This window comes from Myotis daubentonii, chromosome 10 (assembly GCF_963259705.1).
Source record: "Myotis daubentonii chromosome 10, mMyoDau2.1, whole genome shotgun sequence".
Classification (NCBI taxonomy): Eukaryota; Metazoa; Chordata; class Mammalia; order Chiroptera; family Vespertilionidae; genus Myotis; species Myotis daubentonii.
In genome coordinates, this window is record NC_081849.1 from 37,557,938 (window position 1) to 37,571,306 (window position 13,369).

At 40.0% G+C, this 13,369-nt stretch overlaps 1 protein-coding gene across 1 annotated transcript in view; it reads left to right on the forward strand.

Moving 5' to 3' along the window:
* The window catches only part of CNTNAP2 (contactin associated protein 2), a 1,845,032-nt gene that overhangs the window by 1,223,877 nt on the left and 607,786 nt on the right, over positions 1-13,369 (forward strand). The window contains exon 13 of the mRNA XM_059712082.1: positions 7,703-7,903. Within this exon, the coding sequence (XP_059568065.1) occupies positions 7,703-7,903 (201 nt within the window). The remainder of the gene's footprint in view (positions 1-7,702; positions 7,904-13,369) is intronic.

Consider the following 13,369-nt stretch of genomic DNA (forward strand, 5'->3'; position numbering starts at 1 on the left):
AAAATTTGAAAAAGCCATTTTTATTATGCTATAATATTTAATTCGAGATCCTTGCTCATATCTTCCTCACACCTGATGTTTATTTGTTCGTTGATCAAATCAGGATAACAGCAATTAAGACTTCTATGTCCAAAGAGAGCCACAGGCAAAGTTATTGAAATACAGAGAAGAAATGTAAGGGTATACAAAACTGAAGTCACTAGTTTTGTCCAGCAGGCCAAGGCATATGTGCAATATGGAAAATCTTAGGTGAAGCATATGTTATCGTTCAGCTCCTGTTGTGTTGTTCTAAGAGTGAGAGACCCACGATCATTCTTGAAGAGTAGCTAGAATTGGTAACAGGCTGCTAAGGAATTTGTATGTTGGCCATTTTCATCAAACAAGTTTTATATACCATTTCAATTTAGGTAGTTTATAATATAATATTCTCTTGTTAAAGATTATTTAATATTGCCGAAACCGGTTTGGCTCAGTGGATAGAGTGTCGGCCTGCGGACTAAAAGGTCCCAGGTTCGATTCCGGTCAAGGGCATGTACCTGAGTTGCGGGCACATCCCCAGTGGGAGATGTGCAGGAGGCAGCTGATCAATGTTTCTCTCTCATCGATGTTTCTAACTCTCTATCTCTCTCCCTTCCTCTCTGTAAAAAATCAATAAAATATATTAAAAAAAAGATTATTTCATATTTATATGACTAAAGGTGAAAAAAAGCTCTCAGATTAACAAATTGGTTGTTAACACTACAGCAATATAGTTTGAAAATCAAAAACATGTAAATACATATGTAGATGTATAGGACACAAACCATTTTCCCACTGAACTCAGCTCAGATTGGCTTTATATTAAAACTAGAGGCCCAATGCATGAAATTCATGCAAGAGTCCCTTCCTTCCCCCAGCTGCTGGCACTGGCTTCCCTCTGGCACCTGGGACCAGAGCTTCCATTGCAGCCCAGCTTCATCCAGTCTAAAATTAGCATATTATACTTTTATTATTATAGATACACTGTACATTCCTGCTCTGTAATGTGAACTTCAGATTGTATATGGGTAACATGAAAAAGATTCAAAGAACAGCACAGACATATAGAAACTGGTTATATTCTGAGAGGAGTTATTCTTTGCCTTTTCCCCCTGATCTTTTTCTGGCTTTACCAGTCCCTGGTCAGAACTCAAGCCATATAAGGAATTGAGTTATTATGAGTGAATTACTTGAGAATCCAGATGATAAGGACATGCAGTCATTGGGATAAGTAGCAGAGGGGTCTTGCTAATGGACTCATGTCAACATAATGAAACTGGGTAATCTTGAGACCCCCCCCCACATTATTGCCAAGGAGAGGGATGCATTCACAATATGTCCCATATGTGTCCCAGTATTTGAAACATATTAAATTAGCTGTATTTAAAACAATTTACAATGTGACAATTTTTTAAAAAATTCTTGCCTGAGGATATGTTTTTATTGATTTTAGAGAGGGAGGGAAGGTGGAGAGAGAGAGAAACATCAATCAATTATTTCCCATACATGCCCCAATGGATTGAATCTGAAATCTAGGTATGTGCCCTAACCAGGAATCGAATCCACTACCTTTCAGTACAGGAGATGATGCTCCAACCAACTGAGCCACCTGGCCAGGGCACAATGTGACAATATTTAAATATGTGATTGCATGAGATAGATACTAAGCTTTCAGCAATTACAGAGGGCATTTTCATCACACACTAATCCAAAAAGAGTATTTGAAATACACTACTCTGTCAATTGTTTCTTTATGAACATGAAATAGTGGCAGACACAGAATTCAGCATACATAGTAGTTTCTGTTTGCATTACACACATATCTAATAATGCATATTATATAAGCACACTGTGAATATAGGATTGATTATTTTTCCACTATAATACTAGAAAATGGCACTCATATATGGAATTTAATGAACAAACAGAATTACCAAGCAAAGTAGAGGCAAACTCATAGATAGAGAGCAGGCAGACAGCTCTGGTCAGGGGTCTTGGAGGGGAGTGATTAAAAGAGAGAGAGAGAGAGAGAGAGAGAGAGAGAGAGAGAGAGAGAGAGAGAGAGAGAACTAATAGACCTGGACAATAGTGTGGTGATTGTGGAGGTGGGGGTGCAGGTGGGAGAGGGCATAGAAGGGGTAAATGGTGATGGAAAAAATAAAATACTACCAAAATAAAGAAAATCTACACTCCATAACCACCTTCTTTCTTCTAGATATGGGATACTTGCAAAATGCTTAACATACATTTATGACTTAAGCTTTAATGGCTCCAAAGGAATCATTTCAATGTGTAATATGCAAGCATTAAAAAATAATTTGCAAGATGCATCAACAGTAATTGCTTTATGCCATCAATTGGAGCTTATGTATTACTTTTTATAATGCCACGACATTAAAAGTTTTAAATGTTTATAAAGATATATGTATATTTTTCAAAACTTTTCTAAGGTAGAATGTTATTGATGCAAAGAATAGTGTCAGATAATAAGGTAAAGCATGTTACTTTAACTTGATCCAGATTTCCAACACCAATAGCTTTCCATCTTACTCGAGGTCACACCCAACCCATCTTTATTACATCTCTGACCTCCACACCTGCTATCCTTTCCTTCTTCCTCACTCATGGACCTCCTCCTACACCTGAATGATACCAACAATACGCCGGAGTTAGAATATTTGTATTTGCATCCCTCTGTCTGGAATCCTTTTCCCCAGTCACACGACTTGCTTAATAATGACCTTATTTATCTAAATGTGTCATTTCCTCTGTGTTTAAAAATGCAATCCCCATACACATGGTCTATTCTTCCCTCCCCTGATTTAGTTTTGTCCTCACCATGCTCACTTGCTAACTAACTAACTAACTATACACACACACACACACACACACACACACACACACACACACATATATATATATATATATACATATAAAACTGTAATTTTTGGCTTATTATGTTTTGCCCCCCTAAAACGTAAGAATGTAAGCTACAAAAAATTTATGAATGCTTTTCACTCTGTGGTTTCCCCAGTGCCTACATCCATATCTGTTATAAAGTAGGGACTCAATAATAAATGAACGAGTGGGCTCTAAAACAAACATAGATAACCCTTGAACACAAAGGGTTTGAAGTGGGCAGGTTCACTTATATGTGGAAGTTTTTTCAACAAATGGTGAAACAGTATTTTCTCTTATATATGATCTTATTAATAACATTTTCTTTTCTATAGCTTACTTTATTGTTAGCATCCTATATAATAAAAGGCTAATATGCAAATCAACTAAATGGCAGAACAACTGGTTGCTATGATGCGCACTGACCCCCAGGGGGCATATGTTCGATGCAGGAGCTTCCCCCTAGTGGTCAGTGTGCTCCCACAGGGGGAGTGCTGCTCAGCCAGAAACTGGGTTCATGGGCAGCAGGCACAGCGGCGGTGGCAGGAGCCACTCTCGCCTCCGTGGCAGTGCTAAGGATCCCTTGGGGATGTCTGCCTGCCGGCTTAGGCCCACTCCCTGCTGCAAGAGGGTGCAGGCCCGCTGAGGGACCCACCCCCCCCAAGTACACAAATTTCATGCACTGGGCATCTAGTACAGCATAAAATCCATATAACATACAGCATATGTGTTAATCAATTGTCTATATTATCAGTAAGGCTTTTGGTCCACAGTAGGCTATTAATAGTTAAGTTTGATGAGTGTCAAAAGTTATACAAAGATATTTGACTGCACAGGGGTCAACAACCTTCACCCCCATTCTGTTCAAGGGTCAGCTGTGTAAAGAAGATGGTGCGCAGGGGGTAGATACTGAAATGTGTGCAGGGAGGGGAAGTTTAGGGTCAAAAAGACCAAAATATTAGAAACTCATCAATATTAACAAATAGAATAATGTCATTACAGTTATTGACAGAGAGCATAAGTGAATGATCATTTTTTTACTTGCTTAATGTTTCCCTTTATGAACTTTATTTTGTGTATATCAAAAAAGGGATCATTATCCTTTGGAAAAGGGTACGATTAGAATGCTATTCCATCACGAGTTAAAGAAAGAGAGTTCTGAAGTATTGCTACAGGGCAAGGTTACTGGTAAGGATTTAAAAAAGGGGGGGGGGTAGAATTTAAGATTCAGGGATTCTATGTCAAAGTCTGATTGTAACCTAATTTAATTAATGGATCTTTAATTAGGTGAAGGTAAATCTGCAGGCCTGGATATAAATGACAGTCAGTTTGGTGTCAGAATCGTGTCAAAAATGACAGAATTGCCCTAACCGGTTTGGTTCAGTGGATAGAGCGTCGGCCTGCGGACTCAAGGGTCCCAGGTTCGATTCTGGTCAAGGGCATGTACTTTGGTTGCGGGCACATCCCCGGTGGGAGATGTGCAGGAGGCAGCTGATCGATGTTTCTCTCTCATTGATGTTTCTAACTCTCTATCTCTCTCTCTTCCTCTCTGTAAAAAATCAATAAAATATATTTTAAAAAAAGGAGGTGGCCTCCTAGAATCTGCTCAGATCATCATAGCAAAGCAGAACTGGAATCAAAGTGATTTTAAAAAGTTCCTACATCAAGTATTTGTATCCTATATATTTTTTGTAAACTCATTTTTCTATGCAACTAATATTTTTGAAGGCCCCATATATGCCTATCGCCGTCCTAAGCACCTTGCATACAGCATTGAGAACAATCCCTGCTTTCTTTTCATCTCATGTGAGGAGACAGACGTAAAAAATAATTAAAATGTGCACTAAGTCAGATGAGATCAATGCTATGGAGAAAAACAAAGCGGATGGGGAGATGGAAGGCAGCTGTGAGTGGGGCGTGGGCATGGGGCGTGGGGTGGGGGTGGGCGGGACTCAGCAAAGGAAAGGTTAGCCTTGGAGCAAAGACAGGGGAGAAGACAGAAAGGCTCCAGGAGGGACTTGCCTGGCGTGTTGGAGGAGTGCACGGAGGTCAGTGTGGCAGGAACCCAATGAGCCAGGGGGAGAGTAGCAGGGCCAGAGGGAGAAGCGAAAAGGGGGGCTGGGAAGATGGCGGCATAGGTTAACGCCGGAGTTTGCTGCTTTGAACAACTACTTCAAAAGTGAAACTAAAACACGGAACGGACATCACCCAGAACCCCAGGAACGCTGGCTGAGTGGAAGTCCTACAACTAGGAGGAAAGAGAAACGCATACGGACACTCAGAGGAGGCGCAGTGCTGAAGTCAAATTCTGAGGTGCGGAGTGCGTGGAGCAGGCTGGCGGCGGAGGGCGAGGTTGGCGTTTTCAATCGGGAGGGAGTCGCAGACTCTGAGCTCCAGATACGGGCCAGTCTTTAGGGACCCAGACTCAAACGGGAGAAGCGGGACTGTCTGGCTTCCGTCAGAGCGAGTGCAGCTTTCTCTCCGAGCTTTGCAGCAGGGTGCTGGGACTCAGAGAGGCAGAGCCCCTGGGGACAGGACTGAGAGCCGCCATAACTGCTCTCTCCGGCCCACCCTGTTGATCCTGTGCGACCCGCCCCGCCCAAGCCCTGCACAGAGGCATTTGCCAGATAGCCTCAGGCAAAGGCTAGATTAGCACCTCCCTAGAGGACAGAAGTTCTCTCACCGCTGACACAGCTGATTCTCATAGCCACTTGTCCTGGAGGTCAAACCCTCCCTGGAATTAGCTACAGCAATCAAGATTTATCTATAAGACTGCGAACAAAGACCACTAGGGGGTGCACCAAGGAAGCATAACAAAATGCGGAGACAAAGAAACAGGACAAAATTGTCAATGGAAGAAATAGAGTTCAGAACCACACTTTTAAGGTCTCTCAAGAACTGTTTAGAAGCTGCCGATAAACTTAATGAGATCTACATGAAAACTAATAAGACCCTCGATCTTATATTGGGGAACCAACTAGAAATTAAGCACACACGGACTGAAATAACGAATATTATACAGACGCCCGACAGCAGACCAGAGGAGCGCAAGAATCAAGTCAATGATTTGAAATGCGAGGAAGCAAAAAACATCCAACCGGAAAAGCAAAATGAAAAAAGAATCCAAAAATGCGAGGATAGTGTAAGGAGCCTCTGGGACAGCTTCAAGCGTACCAACATCAGAATTATAGGGGTGCCAGAAGATGAGAGAGAGCAAGATATTGAAAACCTATTTGAAGAAATAATGACAGAAAACTTCCCCCACCTGGTGAAAGAAATGGACTTACAGGTCCAAGAAGCGCGGAGAACCCCAAACAAAAGGAATCCAAAGAGGACCACACCAAGACACATCATAATTAAAATGCCAAGAGCAAAAGATAAAGAGAGAATCTTAAAAACAGCAAGAGAAAGAAACTCAGTTACCTACAAGGGAATACCCATACGACTGTCAGCTGATTTCTCAACAGAAACTTTGCAGGCCAGAAGGGAGTGGCAAGAAATATTCAAAGTGATGAATACCAAGAACCTACAACCAAGATTACTTTATCCAGCAAAGCTATCATTCAGAATTGAAGGTCAGATAAAGAGCTTCACAGATAAGGAAAAGCTAAAGGAGTTCATCACCACCAAACCAGGATTATATGAAATGCTGAAAGGTATCCTTTAAGAAGAGGAAGAGGAAGAAAAAGGTAAAGATACACATTATGAACAACAAATATGCATCTATCAACAAGTGAATCTAAGAATCAAGTGAATAAATAATCTGATGAACAGAATGAACTGGTGATTATAATAGAATCAGGGACATAGAAAGGGAATGGACTGACTATTCTTGGGGGGGAAAGGGGTGTGGGAGATGTGGGAAGAGACTGGACAAAAATCGTGCACCTATGGATGAGGACAGTGGGTGGGGAGTGAGGGCGGAGGGTGGGGCGGGAACTGGGAGGAGGGGAGTTATGGGGGGGAAAAAAAGAGGAACAAATGTAATAATCTGAACAATAAAGATTTAATTAAAAAAAAAAAAGAAAAAAAAAGAAAAGGGGGGCTGGGATTATTGAGGGCCTTCAGCTATTTTAAGACCTAGACTTTTACTCCGAACAAAACCAGGTGCCAGGTGAGGGCTTTGAGCAGAGTATCAGAATCATGGCCACATAGCGATGCTTCCAATTCAGACATACACTGGTTTTAATTTAGCCACATCATCCTTACATCTGCTTCTCCTCTCCACACACTGAAATGCCCAAGATAATTTCTCATGCGCATTATCTCACCTGTAGAGCATTTCAATACCTGAGGATGCAGTGTCTAATTTCACCCAAAAGGTCAGGTTGGGGAGAACGTTTGTTGACAAGATGAGGAGGAAGATTCTACACGTACAGGATCCAGAGACTTCAGAGAGTGTAGGTAATTTAGGGAGGAGCAGAAGGCTGTTCTGCTGGAGGAGTGATGGGCCCGAGGCAGGAGGAGTGGGACCACAGTGGGCCTCACTTTCCATGCTGGTGACATCAGAGCAGCCGCCAGGAACTCAGGCTATTTGTTTTCACTTGCAGGATATATCTTGTGTTTGTTTTTCTTTTTTAAAAAAAATTCCTTTTCTACTTTGTTCATGTAAACAGAACTTAGGTATGAGAAAAGGGTAGTGGTCACTTTAAGAATTACTCTACTTAACTCTGTCTACATCAGCTCCTGGAAAATACCAGTGAAAGTGTAGCTCAATTATTTTCTGGCATTGGAGGGAGGATTTGCATACTAATGACCCGTTGCTGTGGCATTTTTCTCCCCACAGAGGACAAAGTGTGGACCATCGTGTCTCACGATCTACAGATGCAGACCACGGTGGTGGGCTACACCCCGGAGAAGTACTCCGTGACCCAGCTCGTGTACAGCGCCTCCATGGACCAGATCAGCGCCATCACCAGCAGCGCCGAGCACTGCGAGCAGTACGTCTCCTACTTCTGCAAGATGTCCAGATTGTTGAACACCCCAGGTAGGCTGCCAGTGGAATGTTACTTTTAATTATGGTCTCAGCTGGTGCTTGGAATTGCCCAAACAATCCAACAGGTGTGGCTTGCTAGCATAGAGCCCAAAGTGGAGAATGCTGGCAGCTGTGAGAAAGTAAAATAGAATGATGGTCTGTGTTTCCAAAGGATATACTGGGAATATCTTTACCCCAAAAGCCATCTGTTCTGGGGTTCTTGGCAGACAATTGAACATGTTGATAGGAAAGTCAATGCCCCCAACTATAGTGTAAGAGTGGGAATAAAGGATGCGCTGGGATTCAGAGAAACAGCGGCTGGCTCCGCCTTGCTCTCCCCAGGTGTGTGGCTTTAGGGGAGTTCATTGAATTCATTCCTTAGTGCCCAAGGTCTTTTCAGTCAAATAGGGATCATGATGCTTATTTAAGGGTAATTCTGAGGATCTAATGAGGTTATGTACTATTTATTATAGGGTTTGATGCACTTAAGGACTTAATAAATAGCAAATAGTATATTGATTATTTTTTTTACTATTAAGCAATTTTGGAAGTGGCATTATGTGAGGGACCATTGGACTAATTAATGGCTAAAACCATGTTGTATCAGAGCTGGTGTTGTAAGGAGTAATTTATAGAGAAGAATGATAAGCAAAACAGTACACAATATTATGAAGACTTGAGTGTTCTTTATGTCCAAAGTCTAGTGCTAAAATTACAGACGAGTGTAACCTGTGAACTCCGGAAAAGTAAAATAGGAAGACAATTGGTTTAGGCAGTTAGAGCACCCGCTGTTGGGAGAAAGAGAGGATTGTGGCAGAAAGGCTCGAGGCTGGTGAAATAGCATAAGCAAAAGTCTAGATGAGAGAACATGAATGACCTTCGGCCATTCTGGGAGCAAAAGCAGAGTTGGTGTTGAAGAGCAGTCGGAAACTGGTTGGAGAGAAGAGCTGGAGGACACAGATGCCATGCCCTGGAGTTGGGATTTCTCCTGAAGGCCAGGGCTTCTCAGAATGTCATGTGCCTTAGCATAACCTCCAGAGGCGAATAAAACGGACTGCTGGGCCCCCTTCCTGAGTCTCTGATTCCGAAGGTCTGAGGAGTGACTGGTGAATTTGCATAGGTAATGCATCCTATGGACTGGACTGTGCCCCCTCCCAATTCACAGGTTGAGGTCCTAATGCCCAATGTGTATTAGAGGTAGAGCTTTTCGGAGAAAATTAGACATGAGGTCTTAAGTCTGGTTTCCTGATCTGATTGGATCGGTGGCCTTTTAAAAAGGGGAACTGAGCTCTTTCTCTCTTCATCATGTGAGGACATATGAGAAGGCCGGGAAGAGAGCTGTCATTAGACATCAAACTGGCCGGCACCTTGGTCTTGGACTTCCAGCCGCCAGACCTGTGAGAAAATAAATATCTTGTTTAAGCCAGAGCCTGTCAGGTTTTGTTATGGCAGCCCAAGCGGACTGATAACAGTGAGTTCCCGAGTGATGCTGACATTGCTGGGTGAGAGACTGCTTTTTAATCCTGTTTTCAGTGCTAAGAAAGGTCAACCAAGGACTGTAAAAATCGAGGGTGCTAGGCACAATGAATGAGTCTCATCAGCTTGTCTGCACTCAGCTTTATGAGTGAGGGCTCCTTATTGAAGTTTATTCCAAGATTTCCATCAGTTGGTCTCCAGTTCTGGGGTGAGGATGAGGATAACGGGAAATTGCTGACCAGAAAAATAACTTGGTACCATCCGCTTTATTTTCTCCCCTTCTATTAAACTCCAAAGTGAACTTTGACTTTTTCAATTTTGTTTTGGTGGTTAAAAAAAAAAACAACACACACAATGCAACTTCCAAATGAGTTTAACTTACAGTTCAGACACCAGGGGAATGAGGTTGGAGGTAAGAAAAGCAATTTGCCTTTAGTGCTTTGGTCTTGCAGTTCATTCCTCTCTTCCCTCGTTGAGACCCTCTGTCCTTGCCCCCAGCCACCAAGTAGCCTCACTCACTATCACCCTCCTTTTCAAAACACAGAGCATCCTGAACATCAGAAGAATAGGGTAAATTTGATTTTAAACAATGATTTACTTACATTTCTAATAATAAGCTAAATACAACTTCAGCTTCAAGACACCTTTTCTGAGGAAGAACTGCTAAACTGAAATTTAGAGTGAGTTGTTAACAATAAAGATTTTTTAAAAAGAGTGAATTGTTCATCTGAACAGTAAACACTATTTTCTTTGTGTTTTCAGATATGTGTAGGTTATTACTCTACTTAGTGAATTGACCTTGACAATCAATTTATCATATGCTTCTTGCCTTTTGGACACCCTCTAAGTATCAAATTTTCACTCACATTGGTACTTAATATTTACTGATTGGAACGAAATGAAAAAGATATAGTTTTAAATGTTGCCTCATCCAAACTTCAGGCAGTTGTTTTTATTATTACTATTTCTTAAATCCTCACTAGAGGATGATTATTGATTTGAGAGAGAAAAGAGAGAAACATCATTGTGAGAGAGAAACATTGATCAGTTGTCTCCCTGAGGTGCCTCGATCTGGATCGAACCTGAAACCTTTTAGTGTATGGGATGATGCTCCAACCAACTGAGCCACCTGGCCTGGGCCAGGCAGTTGTTTTTAAACAAGTATGTACATCAGAATTTTTAGGTAGCTTTTCAAGAGTGCTGACTGCCCAAACTGATTTGATAGTACTTGGTTGGACCCATGAATGTTTGCTTTCAAAAAACATCCCTGGGTAATTCTCTGCAGGACATTAACAAACCATCTTTCATTTCTGCCCTGAAGGTTTCTCAGGTAAGATTTTAAGGTGTCAGTCCTCCATGTGGGAGAAGATTAAAGGGAATATTAGGACATGTCTGACCCATTGGAATAAAATGTCATACATAATTATCTGCTCCTTCAGCTAAAATAAATTGGCATAGTAGTACTTTTTAAATCTTTTTCACAGACCAGTCTCTAAATATTATAAAGTGAATTTCAGCCTGCCCTTCTGAGTCATTTTTTCACATTTTCAATTTCTGTGTTCCAGGCTCACTAATCTGTAGAAGAGCTGAGGCAAGGAAAAGGATTGGTTGATATAGCAGGCTTTCTTGTGTTGTTGTGTTCTGTATATCCTATATAATAAAAGCCTAATATGCTAAGTGTCTGGTCGTTCAACCAATCAAAGTGTAATGTGCTAATTTTATGCTAAGGCTGCTCAACTGCTCGCTATGACTTTCACTGATGACCAGGGGCAGATGCTCCGACCAATAGGTTAGCTTGGTCCTGGGGTGTGGCTGATCAGGACTAAGTGAAATGGGCTGGACATGCCCTGGAGCCCTCCTGCAGTCCCCCTGGCTGGCCAGCCTCCTGCATCCCTCCCCAGCCTCGATTGTGCACCAGTGGGGTCCCTCGGCCTGGCCTGCGACCTCTCACAATCTGAGCTTAGGGTCCTCCCCCCCAACCCAAGGGCACAAATTTCATGCACTGGGCCTCTAGTGTCCAAATAAGAAAGAACACAATTTAATAAAAATCTTTAATTTGCTCTTTTAGGGAGCTGATGTTGTTAACATTCTGGTAACATTCAATTTTAAATATCCATTTACTCATTTTTAACTAAGACTGAATTATATTGCAACTTCTGTAGTAGTACTTGTGACATCTGTTGGAATACAAAGCACATTCATTATAGTTGTGGCAATTAAAATGAATATCAAATGAGTATATAATAGCTATGCATTTAAAATGTTATTTTTTTCTAAGAGTCTTACTCAAAGACTGCAGTTGGGACTCTATAGTTTCTAATGATATTTATGATAAAGAGTTGATTTTGTATGCATATGGACTCTTTTATTTTAATAGATGTTTGGTTGTGCCATACCATTAGCTAACAAATGTAGAATTACTCATTACTGATTTCTCACAACTTTTAAAAGGATAGTAATATATGACTTGCAATGTTATATCTTTTTTTTATCACCACAAAATTTAAAAATGGAATCAATTTTAAGATAATTCTTGGTCATATCTGTTTCTGTAATGTAGCTATTAGTTCAGTTGTCCTTAACCAACTTTATAGAAACAATGCAAAACTATTTTCTTTCACAGAAGAGTCTATTTGGAATGAGAAATACTAATTTGGGAATGGAGAAATTAATTCTACCCACATTAATGCTATCTAAAACCCACAAAAAAGTTAGCATATCATATTTATATTCCAGGAATTACAAATGTAATAATATCTGAAATGATGAAAGGTAAGAATCATTAAACTATGAAATCTACTTCTGAAATAAAAACCCAAGAATTTGAATTTGGTAAATTAGACACCAAGAGAAAGTTTCATTAGATCCCATTTGAGTGAAGTTTTAGTCAATAATCCTAATGCTTTTAGATGGCCAACTTATTTCTCTGTATCTCAACAAGTCCCACACCTGCTTTTAAAATGCTATGTGTGTACCTTAAATGCACTGAGTCAAGTATTCATTTTACAAATCATTACTACTTAATTTCCTACTGAAGTACTTTTTCCCTACATATACAAAGATTTATTTAATTGTGGAGGTATAAAATTTCTATTTTCTATTTTCTGATGACATTTACTATTGTTTTCATTGTTTTACAGTGTCTCATTTCTTTTAATTTCTCAAAATAGTCTAGCTCTCATCAGTCATAGTTTTATTGCTTCTTTTGTTGAAAGAAGCAATATAAATTATCCATCCTTTTGGGTGGTTTATTATTAGATTTTGTATCTATTGAAAAAGAGTTATGTTCATAATTTTTGCCTGTAAAGTAAGCTGTGTAAAATTCAATATACTTTCATGATACTAAACTGTGATTTAATGGCATCCAAAAGACAGGAAAGCATGACTCTGGCATTATAACTTATAACCTATTTTTAGAAAAAAAATTCTAAACTTTGGCAAAGTGAATTTTCCAAGTCTGTGTTATGCATTCTAAGAAACCATGATGTTTAACTTTTGAAACAACATAACTAAAAACATGGCCCAATTACAGCTAAAGAGTAGCATTTTCAATAAATGAGATTTATTGTGACTAATCAGTATATTAACCAAAATATTAATCATTTAATTAATTATTGTGTTAAATAATTGTACTAAAATTGGAGGATACAATTAAATGGGATAAGCAAGGAAGATAGTAATAACTAACAGGTAAAATTAGAAGATTAAATCTAATGTTATTTCACCCCCAGAGAATTAGAATTTTTATAGAGGAAATATTCTGTCAAAAGGGACAGAATGGTCACAAGGAGAATAGTTAAAGGCTATTTCACACTATGGATAGGAGTTGATGAAAGCATGAACTGGAATCATGGATGAGCTATTCAATCAACCACATATATTTATTATTTCTTGTGTATCAGAAATTGTGATGTATAAGCTGAGACATGAAGGATTCATATGAGTTAACTAAGAAAAATAAAGTCGGGGGAATTGTAGATTAGAGATGTCAGAATGTGCAGT